Consider the following 17,218-nt stretch of genomic DNA (forward strand, 5'->3'; position numbering starts at 1 on the left):
TCGATACGCTGTAGATGATTAGGGACTGAGGAAAGTACTTATTTTTCCTGTTCAAAATTAAAGTTGAGGATCTGCTTTATCGGATCAAAATCCAAATGACATTATGAATTCTGGGGGAGGGTGGTAAATGTGGCTGGATATTTCCAGGCCCGGGATGGTAGGTGTACTTAGGAGGGCGGGGTGCTTGAAAGGGAAGTGGAGGGGGAGTAAATGACCTTCCTTTGATTACTCACTTCACCCCTACACAGTACAATAAAAATCCCGAGGCAAAGAAAGGGAAAATATAAGGCTTAGATGGGACAATTAATGAACCCCTCGTCTGAGATTTGTCTTCCAGAATCAGGAGCTGCCAAATATCACATCATCGGATTCGAGGGCTGGGAGATAGAGATCAGTAAATGAAAGAGGCAAAAGAGGGTAATCACTCCCCCCACCCGCAGATTCATGAAACAGACCAGAAAGAGAACAGAAAACGCGGTCCAGTTACAAATGGCAGGGCGGACAAATGGAGAGAGAGAATGCATTTTGGAACGGCTATTTTTGACCGTTACCACATGTGTCCTACACTACTCCTACCACCGTGAAGGCAGTCCTGGTTTTGGGTTTGGCATTGTATTGCATGAGTTTCCCAAACGTACGAGCCTGTAAATACCGGGGTTCTCCCCTTTTATCTTTCATCTCCCACTCCTGGACAAGGACTGTTCCTAAGAGTCGACAGAAAACTTAGGCTCCACCAGTCTCTCTTGTTGCACTCCATGTTCGTCTCCATGTTTATTTCCAACGACCCGAGTACTCGATCCGGAATACCGCAGATTGACACTCGCCTGGACAGACAGAATGATTCCCGAGTACTGTATAGGGGAATGATTGCAAATGGACATTCCTTCGATTGATTGTCATTCACAGAACTACCCACGTCTGGAAGATACCAGGGGTTCAGGGGGTTTGATAGACATCAAACATTTTTTCGACAGTCCTCCACCTATCTCAAATATCACGTCATCAGTTAAGGTTGTGTGTGAATGCTAATTTTCTATTTAGCTGGACCGACAAGAAATCATGAAGAAAGTGGAGGAAGTAGCGTGAGGCGATCACACAGAAAAAACTATCGTGATTGGCGAGTTGGAACGGTGAGACTTCGTAACGTGATGCTTAAGCATGTAAAATAAAGCAAATGGCGGGAGAAAAGAAAAGTCCCCTCCTTTTAAGAGGACGTCATGCATTGATAATGTGCATCTACGCAATACCAGACTAGCATGGATAAAATAAAAAGGTGAGGTTCTCATAAGAACAGCGACAAAAACAATAAATAGGAAATTGGCTACAGAACAAGCTTAGAAAAATCAAAATTAAGGAGCGAGAATTATGGGGAATGCAAGAATGATCTCATATTTCACTATCACTTTGTCAACTATTGCTCGATGTTGTTGAAAGTTCGAGGTGGTTGGATTGTCATCGTGTCGCTCGTTCAAGCCAAATAAAAGAGGCATTTTCATACAAAGGTTCACGCCACACAACCCATTAACTAGTATCCTTATGATCCTGTATGACCGAGATTTTTCAATTTGGACAGAGAAACCGCCCCAGCAACAAAAGCAATGGAATCACAAACTGCTGCAATGTCCCTACATGCAGAGACTATGCCTCAATTAACATAAGGTCAGATTAGGACTTCGACCCCCACAAAGCCAATGCAGAACCATCAACCCTCAAATTGTCCGGTGAACAAACCTACAAACTTCCCAACGATGAACAACCAGCCACAGATTATACTTGAGTAAAGAAAAATGTACCAACTAGTACTGGAGGCGTATAGAAATGGCTACTTTACCTTATTGGAAGCATATAGAAGTGTTTTAATTGTGACAGAAATGTACCAAGCAGTACTGGACAAAAATAGGGTCAACGGTTCCTTTCTTTTGTTAAGTAAACAGAAGCAACTGATTACCAGTATTATAATGGGATTGAAATGTAAACAATATAAACAAGTAATTGCAACCAACTACAAAGATTTTTCTGCATCTAATATGATACAATTGTTTACAGGATATTGCAAGTACATGCAGACTGGTCTTCTGGTGGTTCAGATGCACTTCATCTTGAATTTAAATTCAGAATCTCAACTTCACGAATGGGAATTTGCATGTGCTTCTTTAAGGCTCTGGAAAATAATAGGGATTCATTTAATGGTATAAGTATAAACATTCATTTGGTAAAACAATGAAACAAGAAGTTTAAACTAACCAGACGCTTGAAGGATCTGTTATTTGCTAGATTCTTGGATTTTTCAACATCGGGTTTGGCACGGTCCAAGGCCTGGCAAAATAATTTCTGCTATAAGTAACAAGCATATCAAACTATAATTCAGGATATATTGTGATCACTACTCTCCAAACTCTAAAAATGAATTAACATGTCAAAAGCAATGAAGCTGCAGCTCAAGAACTACAAGAAACAACACTGCTTGCTTTTAACTGTTCATTTACAGGAAATGGCAACATGGGATTAGAGAGATATTGTCAATACAAGGAAAGCAACTATGTTTCTTATTATAGTTTATACAATCCTCACAAAACCAGTTGCAGTTCTGCTCCATGGAAAGTCCTTAAAGTAGTCTGCCAAATAGCAAACCCAAATGGGGCCAAGCTTTTTCTCCCTTTTTTTAAAGCTACAAAAATCATGTACTTCCATTAAACAAATAGGTGACTAGCTTTTCATTGAATAAGAAAAAACTTACAAAGCTATCTCTAGCAGAGATAAACCAAAAGAATGATATATTCATGCCCAAGAATAGTTAGAAATTACGGTTCCCCCACCCTTCCTTCTCTCCTCTCTCTCTATCTCTATCTCTTTCTCTATGAAATCTAGGGATTTTATTATATTCTATCTGGATATATCCACATCATATCATGCATTTTATTTGATATAAATGGCATATTAGTGTGCATGAACTCAAAAGTTGCACAAATGGAGATGGTAAAAATATCTCGCAACACTCTTGTCTACTTCATTTTATTGCCTTTTTTTTTTTTTTTTTTACTTTTTCCTCTTTTTATTTAATTTCTTTTTTATTTCTTTTTTCCCCATCCATCATTCTCTAATAAAATTTTATTAAATAATAAAATGTACTAATATACCTAAAATACTAAAATACCTAAAATATGTAATATATAAATTATGTATTTATATATTGAATTTATACTATAAGATAGAGTTAAATTCGAATATATAAGATTAAATTAAAAAACTAAATTGTTGCTATTTTGAATTTCTTATATTAGAATTCAAATATTGTTTATATTGAAAGTATAATTTTCATTTTTATAAATTTAACAAGTTTATTATTAAAAAAAAAAATTCTTATTATGGATATTAGAAATCATATTCATCTTTAACCGGGTTATATCCCTCTTATATCTGATTGTATCATGTTTTAAGTAGACACTAAACGCAGGATGGGATAAATTTTATTTTGAATGCCAAACGTAGCCTCAATGTCAAAGATAAAGTAGATGTATCCTACCCCTTCAAATATGAACTTTAAGACTCAATATTTTTACTGTTTCATTCTATATTAGAACCTAGAGGTGACATCATATTGACAAACTGTCCAACTGGAATAACCACAGAACTTGGGATTATCTTAAAACTGCAAACAGGATGGTCATATTAAACTAAAACCTTTTGAAAGGAAAGCCAGCTTAAAAGAATCACCGAGTAGGAAGAACATTACCTGTATTAATGACTCCACACGACGTCGCATACGGGTATGCATAAAGCCCTCTGAGCACTTGAACACATAACAAAGATATTGCAATTAAATAAGTCAAACATCAGTTGATCGTGTCAAATAATTTAGAAAAGGTAACTTAAAATTAAAGGCCTACACCTACACCATTTTCTCAATTCTAGCGCAACTTTCAAATCTTATTATGGCAACTAAAACAGAAGGTATTTCAGACCTGACCTCCTTGAGTTCGTCGTCACTAATTCTATGAAAAGCTATGTTGCTAGACGGTTTTAAGATTTTGATTGGCTGCATGGCTATTGGATGAGCGGGTCTTTAGGTGAATAATGACTTCACATTGGCTTCACATTGCGGAAGATACGGTTGATACGGTTGATTAAGTCTGTTAAAATTGGCTTCACATTCATTCAATTAAGAAGTTCCATAGAAATATGTGGCACAGTGCAACACAAATTAATGACATCAGACAGACAAAGGTTATTTAAAGCCCTTAGTTAAGCATTCAAATCAGCATGTTTTAAATTGTTACTCACCTTAACATGATAGCTAACATAGGCATGAAAAGTCGATAGACTTGAAACTGTACGATCCAATTTTTTGCCTTCTACATGCCGAGGGAAAATGACTGCATTGCAGTACTTGTTATTATGTATTCAATCAAAGGAATATGACCAGAAGAAACAAAAAATTATCATTAATTACCAAAAGAAACAAAACCAGCATTTGCTGATAATGCTTCCGCAGGGGCTTTCTTTAGTTCTCGAGGAGGAGAAGAGGACCACAAACAAGGAGGTGCATTGTTAAGACCAGCAGTCCGCCTTGCTTGCACGAACTCCTGTGTGAATGTGATACGAGAGGTAAAATCATTTAAACAAGCAACGGAAAGTATTCCTATATCAGTAATGCCTGAGAAGGAAATCCTGACTCTGGCTAGCTCACTTGTCAATGACAAAGTCCTATGCATATAATGAGACAGCATAAGCTGGTAAACTCAAGAAAACTTGTGATACCTGAAGGAAAGATGTTGCGAGAACAGTATCTATGGAGTCCTTAAATCTCATTGGAAATACAACAGTTACCTTCTCCATCTGAAAATAACGTAACAAGAATCAACTGGCTAACCTTTAAACAAGTAAAATAAGACAACCATTTATTTAGCATCAAAGCTTTATTAGCAATTGCAAGAAGATTGACTTTCCAATGATGAGATTAACTAGAAGTTTGATATTAGCTGGGAGCATGAGATCGAAGAATAAGCAGGAAAAGAGATTGAAAGGGAAGAGGAAAAACATCTGCATTTGAAGAGCAGGGCAGAATCTTAAGGTGTGAAAAGCATCGTTGAAAAGCATTTCAAACACAATGTTGCATCTAATAAACAACAGACCACTGGACGCGTACCTGTGGAATGACAAAAAATGACTCATTTGGCCGATGGACTAGGGCCACCAGTCGATCCATAGCAGAAGAAATTGTCTTAGAGGTAAGATGCTTCAATAATGCTCGCAATGGAGCACCTAATACTATTTCCCGGACAGATGCAATCTTAACCAGGAGAGCTTGTCTACGCTCTGCAGGATTATACACTAATGAGAAAAGTGAAAGAAAAATGCATTCAACAAAGTAACGGTACTTCAAGCTCTGCCATTGAATAAACTTGGAAATTTGTCATCCTCCAGAGAAACATATTAACGATAATTTTGACAATCTGTTTAATGCAATGAGAAAAGGATGCTAGCTGCTCAATGCATTTAAAATAGTATATATCGAAATTAGAATCCATTATGCATAATGTAGTTTCTAAAAAGATGCACTCCATGGTGATTTTCATGCAAAAATGGGAAAATTTTAGAGCATAGAAGGGCCTCAAACTAAAAAACAATGGAGATCATCTTAAAAGAAAAAGTCCTCATTTAAACCTAATTGACTCAATGTAGAAGTTGCATCAAGTAAAAATCTCATTGAACCCAAAGTCCAGATCCCCAATCTACACCAAAAAGACACTATAGTGCTGAAGTTATCATTGTTAACATGATGGAAAAAAAAAAAAAAAAAAAAAACCAATCATGCTCCTAATGAATCATCTCCATAGCAAAGGTGATGGAACTTCATGATACTCCTCTAGATAGCTTAATTGCGATAACATCACTACAGCTTAAAAAGGCAAGGTAGCAAGACATAGGGCACATAAGACCCAAAAAAAAAAATTGCTAAATGGTTTAGGACCAACTGCATGGAAGTGGCTTTCCTAGAAAATCAGTAACATCAAGAAGCCTAAATATATGTGTGTGCATATATAAAGGCACCGCAAAGTAAGACAACTAGCATGGACATGGTGCATTTGCATATGACTTCATTCAGTCAAGACAGCAGAATGCACAACCTCAAAAATCATTTATCGAGAAATGAAATTGAATCACAACCAAGAAAGCACTCTTCAATAGCATGAAAATTCATAATAGGAAGAGAAAAATGTCCTCTTTGTCTGATGGGTAAATGTGTCTCATTGATGCAGAACTGGGAACAGTCTTAATCATGAATCAATTCCCGGCATGTAAACTGCTCTCTTTTATAAAGGGTCACACCAGGCTCGGGGCCATCACAAGAGTTGCGGACAAACGAGTCAATATACACTCTGAACTTGTGGTGGATTGAACAACTTCATGAAAACAAATGCAAATGTCAAATATGTAGATTCTTTATCCTCCAACTGAATTTTACAAACAGGTTAGCACACCCTTGGTACCTCTCTAATGCAACTTAATATACCTTCAGAAGGTTAAGAAAGAGAAAAATGCAAGACGGTTCAAGATGAAAAGCATCAAGGTCCATATGCACTTAGGTTCAATCTCTAGTTCAAAGTTAGTGGCACATCTCTGGATGAAACTCTTTGGCCCTTGAGGTTTGAAGGTTCAAAATACTACAACATTAAACTGTATTCTTGACTCAAAGATGTTTCTGAATGCTGCCTCTTACCCTCACAGAGTACTTGGGATGACAGAACAAAAATTTGTATTGGGTTAGAGTTGACTGTCTTTACTTGAAGGTTAATAGAAACTCAGGATTTGGGTGATAAGATTTAGGGGGAATAGACAGCCTTAACTGAAGTCAAGATAAATTCATCAGCTTCACGATGAAGATACCACATGTCAATCCTAGAGCTCCCCGAGCCTTACAAGCATGCATGTATTGATGCAAGATAAATCTATCCATACACTAGCACAGCAGGCGACAGTGATTCTAATTGTGACAATAAAGAGAATCCCCGTTCAGTAGCATCAAAGAAACAAATAAAAGATCCTCTTTCTGCTAGACTTCAGTCAAATTTGAATCCCAAACTATCAAAAGGACAATGATGTGTGCAATGCAATATATGCTAACCAAATCGGGAGTCCAGCCAAGAGTTGTTCTCCAATACAACAATTGGTCTCCAACAAAACAACAAATTACTGGAAATTTTCTGCCGGCCCTCAAAAAAAAGGTTGTAAAAAACCAGCGCCAATCATAAAAGACATTGAACTACACGACCAGTTCATTTATAAACTTAGTCCTGCGAAATCCATTGATTATTGCTCTAAATAGACCACAGAATTCCTTAATGTCCTTGCCTCAACAATACTTGGGGTCCTTGTCTCATTACGTTTGCCCTTACTTTATTTCGGTTAAGCGGGCAACATTTGAGTAAACACCATAATTTTTGTGCACAGTTAGCAAATCCATAATAGCTTTATGATGAACCTGCCCATTAATGGTGTTGACTAAGCCACAAAGTTCATCTACTTTGGCAAGCACTATTGTACAAGCTCTCAAAAAAAAAGGGTAGATATAATTCAACGGTTAAACAGCAAAAATATCATCGATGCAAGGATCTTTTTTAAAGAAAAGAGCTGATGATGAATGTTGCATCATATCCATAGCAAGCTACGATGACCTTAAGAAAGAAACTTGCTGAACCTTCATCTGGAGGAAATTTCGAAAAATTTAGTTTCAGTGTGAGATTAAAGCCATCCCTAGGAGGATCAAGAATTTGCACGACACCAGCATATGCAGCTTTTACAGCTTCAATGGCTCCAGAAGGAAGTCCACCAGGAAAATCAGTTTCTGGAGGTGGGGTGGGTAATGAAAGCGACAGCAGCAGGAGATGTGGATTCTTCATTGAGACCTACAAGAAGCTCCAACTAAGGCAAGCATATCCGCTATTTACATTGTGAATTATAAAGAAAGAACTAAATATGTCCGCTAATTTTACTTATATTTCTTTTCATTCCCAGATCGCACAAATTACCTGGACATGATATCGGACGTCATCAAACTCAACCCAATGATAGTCAAGTTCAACTCCTTTCTCAAGACTACAAAATGAAAAGAAGAAACATATCGAGGTCATAAATAATGAATACAAGAACCAAATAAGCTGTAATAATACGCACATTTTAATCGAAAAAGCAAGGATTATAGTTCATTCAACATCGTAAAATCGAAAAATTAGTAATGCAAAGATCAACTATTTAGTCTATATTAAGAATCGTATATGACTTAAAATTGGTAAGCGTCTCACTTTAAACCCAATCGTTTCGCGTTTTCCTAGCTCATTTCCTACGTTGACCCAAAAAGAAAAAAGAAAAAATCGAAGTTTCTGCCAACAGAAAAATGAACCAAATCCGTTGCCAGGCCTCATGTCATCCCGTTACTCAAACTTGAAGTTTGATCGATCCAAGAAAAAATTGGCAATAGCTAACTTGGAGGAGCGTCCAACGAATTTGTTTAGGCGCAATATCCTTTCTACCGCCCGTCAATCCCTAAATTCATCTTACATTTCGCATCTATGGAAACACTCTCGTCCCGACAACACTCAGTTTCGCGGACACAACCTTCCGTGCTGCACGGCGCATCGACATTCAACGGAGGCCTCACGGTTCCGAACGGCAACCATCCGACAACGCGGAATGCCGCGCATGCAATGCATCTCCGCCATGCCACTGAACTCGCGCGCTCCGCGCTCCGCACTCCGTCTCCGGCGCAACCGACGGAAACCTCGGAGCGATCACAGAGTGCTTTCGCGCGATTGACGGCGAAACGGCCGCACGGAAGGCACCGCCAAGAGAATCAACGCCGTCGCGGGAAGGAAAGAGGGAAGGCGAGAAGAAGAAGATAATGAAGGAAGCGATCGCGTACTTGTGGAGGCGGTTGAGCAAGGTCTGGAGCAGGAATCTGGAGTGGGACTGAAGCAGTATCATCGCCGCCGGAGATCCGATCGCTTCTCTCTCTCTCGCCTTCCGACTTCCGACTTCCGACTTCCGACTTCCGGCGGAGCGTGCGAGAGCGGGCGTGCGTGCGACTCCTTCTGTTTCGCCCCCTGCTACAAGCCTTCTTCCTCGAGGTCCGGTTTTTCCCCCGACTTTTTCATGGAAATGACTTTTGTACTGTCCATTTTCCCAAATATGACAATGATTTTTCATAATCCATGAAATAAATATTTTAATATTTTCTCTCCGTTTTTTTCCTTTGAAAAAAAAAAAAAAAAAAAACAACATCCATGGGTCGATTCCTTTCTCTAATTTTAATCTTGAGAATTGTTTCTCTAAATTTTATTAAGGGATATGTTCTCCCGAAGCTACCGAAGACAATTTTCATTGGCAATCATACTAAACATATGCAAATTTTGGACATACTAAATTTTTTTAGGGCAGATATATAATTAAGAAAATTACTAATTTGATGTTATCATAATAACTATCGTTCACTCATAATTATCGTGACTCAAGTGATTGGGACAGAGTAATTTAATAATTTCAAATATAGATTGTGATATCTTAGATAAATTATTCGCATGTTTACCTTTTTATAATTTGGTATTATCTTGCATTTGTTTAAAGCAAGTGCCCTATACTTGAGCATTGACCCAATCTTGATTTGGATTCTAACTAAATTTTATTTGATTTGGGATCTAAATCGTGATAATTAAGTGATCAATCAATTACAATGATCTGATAATTAATAATAATTTTGATAACTCTTACGTGATTAAATATGTTTCCATAGTGTAGTAGCGTTAATTTCCTGATATAATTAGATTCAAATTTATATTTGTTTTATGAAAAATAAATAATTTAAAATAATTCATAAAAAAAATGTCATACATATCACTTGAAATTATTCATTATTAATAATAAGTTACTTTTAAATATTTTCGTGAAAGATGATTTTTTTTTTTTATTAATTTTATAAAGTATGTAAGCGATTATTTCTAGATAAATACATTTTAAAATTACTTATTTTTGGTAAAATTCAAATTAAATATTAGAAAAAGGAAAAAGTGAGAAAACAAAGAAACGGGGAGGGTAAAGGATAAACCGTCGTCGTATTGAGCTTCTCCTGCTCCCTTCAAGCATTTGCAGACGAAGCCATGGCTATGGCCGTCAGTCTCGTCGAGGGAGGGAGCGAGCGAGCGGCTCAGTCCCGGACTCAGTCGAGCCGGCCGGCAATCTTCGATATCCCTCTTTGCTTCCTCCCTCTGCGATCCGGCCGCCGGTGCCGGTGACTCGGTGAGCCCGACCTCGCTGCCCTCGCGAATGGCGATGACGACGAGGTAAGAGGATAATGGGACGAGGGAGCCGATCGAGAAGGTTCGGGATCGGAAGTACCGCGAGGCATGCCGCCGCCGCCGCCACCGGGGGCTCGTTACCCCTCGTCCGCCCCACATCCCCCGCGTCCCCCGCCCATCGCCGTCTCCGCAACGGCGGCGGCGGCAACTACTCCGCCGCGGCCTCCTGTTCCTGTTGGTACTTATACTCTCTCTCTCTCTCTCTCTCTCTCTCTCTCTCTCTCTCTCGAGCATGGATTCTCCTATGGTAGGAACTAGGAAGGACGGGCGTGATCATCACATGTGATTGTTGCTGCCGATGCCAGGTACTGCGATTTCAAAATCTATGCCCTGAACGAGCCGCTCCTTCGACTTGGCCGAAGATATTCCAGGTTCTCTCTCTCTCTCCCCTTTGTTGTCGTCTCGTGTTGTTCTGCTCGTCGCAGGGTCGAGGCTTTCTCCGTTACTTTACGCTCTGCCCCGGAACGTGCAGGTTTTTTCGGGTATGGTTTTCCGTCGGTGTTGGGTTCGCCCTCGCGTCGTTGCTCGGCATCGCTCTGGTCTGTTCTGAACCTTCTGTTTCGGTCGTTATCGTTCTACGAGTTATTAGGTGACTTTGCTAATGCTGGCGTCTCCTTGAATTCGGTGCGAATACTTTGTGGATGGCCAGGGTCTCCTTTACGAGTTAGCTCAGTCGTTGCGTGTTCTTCACTGCAATGTGGAGCTCAGCAGCCTACTGTTTGGATTTTCCCCCATGGTTAAGTTGTTTAGCTCAAATTTCATTTGGTATATGACGAACAGCTTGAGTGAAGAGTAACATGAAAATGCTCTCCAGGTTTCGGATTTGACCATCTCCCTTGCTGATGCCGGATATATTTTCCTCTCGACCTTGATATCTGTGTCCGGCCATGAATTTGGGCACGCTGTCGCTGCTGCAAGGTCAGCTTCTGAAGTTGATCCTTAAACTTGTCAATATCTCTTCATCAATGAATCATGCTGCAGGTGCTAATTTGCAAAATTGTCAAAAACAAAGACATCAAACTGTCGTAGGCCCCAGAAGATGATAGGCCAAAAATTCTTGATAACTACACCAAGTAGTCCAAACATTTGCGACTCTATCAAGTGGATGTCTTGTTCCAGTTACTTCAGTTCAGATATAACTGAAAAGTTATTATGGTCAGACAATGTTCATAAAGTCATGGAGTCTTGGACATGAATGGAGTATCATAATCTCTTTGTTTGAAGAATATGGATGCCATATGGGCTTTGAAAGAAGTATAGAACAGCAAAATAAGACTATGCTATCCTTAATGGACTCTGTACACTTTTCACATCTTAGCTCGAGAATCTGGTCACATTCACGGATACAAAGGTAGCGACTTTACTCGAGGTGTTTCTGGGGTACTAAACCTGGTCTGAACATCAGCACCCCACTTTCCCACCTTGTGCAGTTAAAATAGGAGGGCATGTACAATTGCTTGGTCAGGGTCACTGCATGAGAAGAAAGTTCCAAGCCTGAGGGGTACCAGCCGACAGTAGCCAAGAACCTGTGTGAGTGTTGACTTCATTTGGTTACAAGGCATGGTCAAATTTAACAATTGAATTTAAGAAATATGAAATGATTGATTTGAATAATAATAAGGCCAGAGAGAGAGAGAGAGAGAGAGATTGATAGTACAAGGTTGGAGTAAAAGGTGTTGCTAAGAATTGTGATAATTACTCATAAGCAAGACTATTAATTAACCTTTGTAATGATTTAATAAAAGAATAATGGAGTAGTGCTAGACTGCCTCTACCTTTATCTTCACCATTACCTTTATCGAGAACCAAACTTGTTAATTTGAAGAGACAGAGAGAACTGGTGATATATCTGCTCTTATTTATACTATTGTACCATAAAAATGTCCAGCCTTCATGGACCGAAGTAACTATTGTTGTTGTGCAATATAACAATCGATTTCTTAAATTTTAAATTTCACCACGGGATTATGTTGTGGTTGATTAAGAAACCAGAGAGCAAGTGTGTAAATAGATTACATGATAAGGATGCCCCATATTGATTGACATTACCAATTTAAGTTCTGGTTCTGGTATGTAATTGTCTTTAGAAATCATTTCTCTCATATTGAGTGCCTTACTTGGACAAATTGGTTGTATCTAGAAGTTCTTTTCCTTAAATTCATGAAACTCTAGGTTCTCATGATATTCTATAGGCACATGTTGAATGGAAAGCAGTGAGGGTATACAAGCAGAATATGTTGCCATTTTTGTAGCGGTATTGTTTCCTGGTGCCCTGGTGGCCTTTGATTACGAGCTGCTGCAGACAGTGCCAAAATTTTCAGCTCTTCGCATATACTGTGCTGGTATATGGCATAATGCTGTGGTAATATAGAAACTTCTATATTTAAGTACACAAATCTAACTCTACCAACTTCTTTTATTTCAAAAAATCACATCCTTTTTCTTCTATCCAGATATGTGCGATCTGTGGATTGACATTGCTACTTCTACCATGGATCCTTTGGCCCATGTACATACATGGTGAAAACCCTATGGTAGATGCATTATCTTTTCCAATGTTTGTTTCAAGTTATCTGGTGCGCTCTTTTCTGCTTGGTCATCTCCTTAACTGTATTTGCTTGCACTGTTCTTTTGTGGAATAGGTTTTGGATGTGCCTAATTCCTCGCCTCTCTATGGTTACCTATCTCCTCACGACATGATCTTGTCAGTGGATGGCATACCAATTCACAGTCCGCAAGAGTGGGCGGATCTGACTGGTTTGATTGATGGAGTTGCATTTCCAGATTCAAATGATACTAAACATAACAGAGATGTTAGGGAAGGCTTTGGTGAGAAGGGATATTGTGTCCCTAATGTTTTAATAGAAAGAAGCGAGAAGATTCAATCGGTAGATAACATATCTACCTGTCCTTACGACTTTAGCCGCTTTACTCAGACTCCTTGCTCGGAAACAAGTTTATTAGATGACCACCCTGGAGACGGTGCTGCAATTAGAAGAGACCACACATACTGCTTGAACTCGCAGGAAATTGTCAAGCTTAAAAAGTGTGGCACTGGTTGGCTCAAAGCTGTCACCAATGGTAGCAGCTGCTTTTGTTCAGAGGTTGCTTTTTAATATAAAGTGTCTTGTTCTTGGTTTATGAGATGTCATTTTTGGAGTACATAACTGCAGCTCAGAACTCTTCTAATGCCTGCAGGATGAATCTTGCTTAGCTCCAATACACGACCCAGGTTCAACATGGATTGAGATCACGTATGCAAGCCCCTATTCTAAAGAATGCTTGCAATCCATTAAAAAATTAGATCCGAGTTCTTGGACTTCCCTATCGACAGAACCAAACTGCAGTGGAAGGTTTGTTTTTGTTGGTGACTCGATATCCTTGGCAAATTCAGTTTGGTTAACAGGGTATCAGCCACGCTGGGCATTTGGAATTGGCACATATCTCCCATATGTCCTGGAAAAGATTCTGACATGCACCTTCCATGTCTCTCTAATGCTAGCTATTGTCAATGGTTTACCAGTAAGTTTACATTTACTTTGTCAGGCATTTATTTTATTTACTGTCACATGCAGAGATGGGCTTATAGTTCTCATGTTGAAAGACTTTCAATGAAAGTACACTGGTTTTCTAAACTTCACATTTCTAAATTATGGATACTCTCAATTGATTCAGGCAAAAAAAAAAAAAAGAAGAAGAAGAAGAAAAAGAAAAGAACTTTGGGTAGATGAGTTGCTATGCGAGTCGGATATTTTCCATAGCAATTACCTCGGCTAAATGCATGAAGTTCTCTGAAGTTTTTTAAACAATAGGAAAATTGCAAAAGAATCTCGACTTGGGTTTGATTGCAAGTTACTTCTTATCCCTTCAATTTTGCATTTGTGCTGATCTTTAGGATTGTCGCAATTATTATAAGTTTCTCTCGCAATCATCAATCAGCTGCAGTTGCCAAATCTTTTTCTTTTGGGAAAAAGCCATAAAAAACCCCAAACTTTGCCCAGAATAATAAATTTACCCCAAACTTTTTTTTGTAACACAAAAAACTCCAAGTTTTGCCAATTGTAACACATTTACCCTAAACTTTTTTTCGTGACACAAAAAACCCCAAACTCGTATCCATGTGACACATTTCTATGGCCGGTGGAGGGAAACCTGACTCAGATGAGGGCCACCCTCGCCCGCAGCCCTCACCAGATCCGGGGAGGGGATTTAGCGAGGGCTGTCCTCGCCCGACCTTGCCAACCCAGGCGAGGCTGCCCTTGCTTGAGTCCGGCTTCCCTCCGCCATGATCGGTGGAGGGAAAGAGAAGAAGAAAAAAAAAAAAAAGGAAAGAAAAATATAAATAAATATAAATAAAAGACGAGAATGCCCTTGACTATAGAGTTTGGGGTAAATGTGTCACGGTTGACAAAGTTTGAGGTTTTTTGTATCACAAAAAAAAAAAAAAAAACGTACGGCTAGGCAAAGTTTGGAATTTTTAATGGCTTTTTCCCTTTTCTTTTTTACAAGTTATGGTTTTATCCATGATTTTGTGTTCTGATCCCGGCAGTATATGTTTACTAGGTATTCCTATTGGATGGAGAATCCATCTTGGAAGCAGGTCTTTGCTACAGTGGTTTGCTGAGCCCAAGGGAAAGAGAGAGAGTTCTCCAAGTAATCCTTTGGACTGGAACGGTGATGTCTACCATTGCCCTGTTGATTATGGTTCACAGAGCCTTTCTTTGAGCTTACAGATGTCACATATGTATCGAGAACTTAGGTTTCATTAATTTGTGCAAAATATGCAGAGTTTGCACAGAGACGCTGAATTAGGTAGTACCTTTTGCTTTTCTTTTCTTTTTTTGGTTTATTTGTTTGTCAATTATACAGGATGCTACCCATCCTCATGCTGTGATTTAGATTTATTACTGTTATAGACACTATGGCAGCGAGAATCCTAAACAAGAATGTGATACCTTGAGGAAGAAATCCAGTGAGAAAACTTGTGTATGTTTCCAATTTGGGAGGATCCTTTAACTTGTTCTTGGGACGGACTGATTGAAGGGCCAAACTAGTTAGTGGACCACATTTTTTGGGCTAACACAGTGCTAAGGATGTGATAAGTGAAGCACAATGGTCAAGTCCTTGAGATACGGAATTGTTTGCAAAGGATGTGAACTATGTTTATTTTTCTTGGCTTGTCCAAGCTTGTAGAATGCCATTACCCGTGTTCCTTATGCACGCAGCTACATGTCATGCTCATTCTCAGTGCATGCCATTTCATTAGGAGCCGTACAACTTTGGAGACTGATATTCTGTTCAAGAGTTGTTCGTTAATAGTGGATGGTGGTGGGTTTAGGAAGGGACAGTGGTGAGTTTTAGAGAGACAATGTGTAGATAGCCAAGGGAGGAAATTGTCGTGTCTTATCAAAGGCTCTTGGCGTCGAATTTCGGCAGGGCTGCCGGTATAAGATCTTCAAATCAGAGAGGTATGTGAAGATGTGGCGGAAATAAAAGATTGAAATTTGTTGTGAACAGGGAATGCAGACGTTGGATTGTTAATGTCAAAACATCTGGCTGCCGACCTAATTTCAGATTTCAAAGGGGTTTGGCCATTCTCAAGTGAACCATTGCAGGTTATGCCCAGGTCAAGGGGAATTTACTAGTGAGCTTCTATTCTTGGGAGTTTCTAGAAAAGAAAAGAAAGGGTTGCTCTTTTCCCTGTAGATGCAATGAGGTTAAGGCCGTTGCCGATGCCGGCAATTTGGGCCTCGTAAGCAACAGGCGTTTGCTGCTCTTTTTTCGGGTAAGTGGGCGAAGCGATTAGAACACGAGCAGTATATTGGAAATGGACTGGGTTAAAGCCCAACGCAAGGTCCCACGATCTAGCTAAACAAGGCAAAATTCTCATCCGAAGCCTATGTTTATACTGACTTTTTGGCAGCAAAGGAGAGATTTTGTCGCGGTGCTGCACGAAGTTCCTGTTCAGTGGTACTGGGACTTTTCGGTTCAGCTTAAGACAAGAACTAACTTCACCTAAAAACCATTTTTATGATGTGTGCATGCTCCCAATCACACCCTTCGCATTACCCCCATTCCCCGAAGGAGGAAGAGACTGAAAAGCTTGCGCATCGTGCGCACGGACGGAAGGCTCCATTTCCAGCTTTGTAACGGCATATCAGCATGCGTAACGTACGTAACCATAGAGGATAGGAAGGACCCGCCTAACCGCCCGGGAATCGACAGTGGCAGGTGACGGTTAGGAGGGGACCGATGTCTCGGCTTATCGGCGGGTGTTGTCATCGTCATTTCTGTTGCGGGTCACGGACAGACCACACAGGCAATTAATGACCCAGGACGCATCGGCCGGACAAGCCGGTAAACATTCGAGGATTCATGCAAAGGTCGCTGTCCGTGTCATTGTACCACGTATCGACCGAAAGGGCTATTGAGGTTTTTGATTGCCGGTTTATGGAAATAAAGAAAAAAAAAATGAAAAAACCAAGGCACCAAACTCCTGCACGAGTCTCTCGAGATAGAGAGAGAAGAGATGGTTGGGGGGCTGTGCACCCACATGGAGTGCTCGCATTTGCAGAGCCCTCATGTGAACCACGTCCTTCTTTCCTCTCTCTCTCTCTCTCTCTCCTTCTCTCCCGCTTAAAGAAAGACCGAAGACGTCTAAAGAAGGCGATTTTAATTCCTAGTAGGTAGAGGGGAGAGAGAGAACATGGGTGGTTACGGAGTCGCCATCACTACTGGCTTTGCATCGGACCAACCGGCACCCGATCTTCGTTTGTCGGTACCCTGGTTTCCTTTGCTTCAGTCCTGGTTCGGCCTGATTGGGTTTAGCCACCAGTTATGGTCTCAGGATCGCATCGGATCGATCCGGT

General features: G+C 39.9%; 2 protein-coding genes across 3 annotated transcripts; one reads left to right on the forward strand and one right to left on the reverse strand.

Moving 5' to 3' along the window:
- Positions 1–1,832: 1,832 nt before the first annotated feature.
- On the reverse strand, positions 1,833–9,146 carry LOC104445845 (actin-related protein 2/3 complex subunit 2A). Of its 2 annotated transcripts, XM_010059774.3 has the most exons (10): positions 8,921–9,145; positions 8,031–8,097; positions 7,700–7,907; positions 5,147–5,316; positions 4,759–4,836; positions 4,451–4,583; positions 4,282–4,373; positions 3,734–3,790; positions 2,245–2,316; positions 1,833–2,161 (listed from the first exon to the last, which is right to left on the reverse strand). In XM_010059774.3, the coding sequence occupies exons 1-10, from the start codon at positions 8,980–8,982 to the stop codon at positions 2,126–2,128; spliced, it is 975 nt and encodes a 324-aa protein (XP_010058076.2). In that variant the 5' UTR covers positions 8,983–9,145; the 3' UTR covers positions 1,833–2,125. The 2 variants fall into 2 exon arrangements, with proteins under 2 accessions (XP_010058076.2, XP_039168978.1); XM_039313044.1 differs by lacking the exon at positions 1,833–2,161 and having other exon boundaries at positions 2,180–2,316; positions 8,921–9,146.
- A 978-nt stretch (positions 9,147–10,124) lies between these two features.
- LOC104445846 (membrane-bound transcription factor site-2 protease homolog) lies at positions 10,125–15,347 on the forward strand. Its single transcript, XM_010059775.3, has 10 exons — positions 10,125–10,527; positions 10,655–10,720; positions 10,822–10,888; positions 10,999–11,085; positions 11,164–11,267; positions 12,564–12,711; positions 12,803–12,883; positions 12,992–13,453; positions 13,548–13,871; positions 14,913–15,347. The coding sequence occupies exons 1-10, from the start codon at positions 10,346–10,348 to the stop codon at positions 15,072–15,074; spliced, it is 1,683 nt and encodes a 560-aa protein (XP_010058077.2). The 5' UTR covers positions 10,125–10,345; the 3' UTR covers positions 15,075–15,347.
- Positions 15,348–17,218: the final 1,871 nt, after the last annotated feature.

The sequence above is a fragment of the Eucalyptus grandis genome, chromosome 5, assembly GCF_016545825.1.
Source record: "Eucalyptus grandis isolate ANBG69807.140 chromosome 5, ASM1654582v1, whole genome shotgun sequence".
Taxonomy (NCBI): domain Eukaryota; kingdom Viridiplantae; phylum Streptophyta; class Magnoliopsida; order Myrtales; family Myrtaceae; genus Eucalyptus; species Eucalyptus grandis.

What these genes read in the sequence shown, in the direction of transcription:
- LOC104445845 (XM_039313044.1), bottom strand. Translation starts at nt 8,982, where the DNA reads ATGATACTGCTTCAGTCCCACTCCAGATTCCTGCTCCAGACCTTGCTC. An exon ending in TCGCAACATCTTTCCTTCAG is followed by an intron (nt 4,584 to 4,758) that starts GTATCACAAGTT and finishes ACATTCACACAG; the next exon opens with GAGTTCGTGCAAGCAAGGCG. An exon ending in GTGTGGAGTCATTAATACAG is followed by an intron (nt 2,317 to 3,733) that starts GTAATGTTCTTC and finishes TTATTTTGCCAG; the next exon opens with GCCTTGGACCGTGCCAAACC.
- LOC104445846 (XM_010059775.3), top strand. Translation starts at nt 10,346, where the DNA reads ATGGGACGAGGGAGCCGATCGAGAAGGTTCGGGATCGGAAGTACCGCG. An exon ending in GTATATGGCATAATGCTGTG is followed by an intron (nt 12,712 to 12,802) that starts GTAATATAGAAA and finishes TCTTCTATCCAG; the next exon opens with ATATGTGCGATCTGTGGATT. An exon ending in CTATTGTCAATGGTTTACCA is followed by an intron (nt 13,872 to 14,912) that starts GTAAGTTTACAT and finishes TATGTTTACTAG; the next exon opens with GTATTCCTATTGGATGGAGA.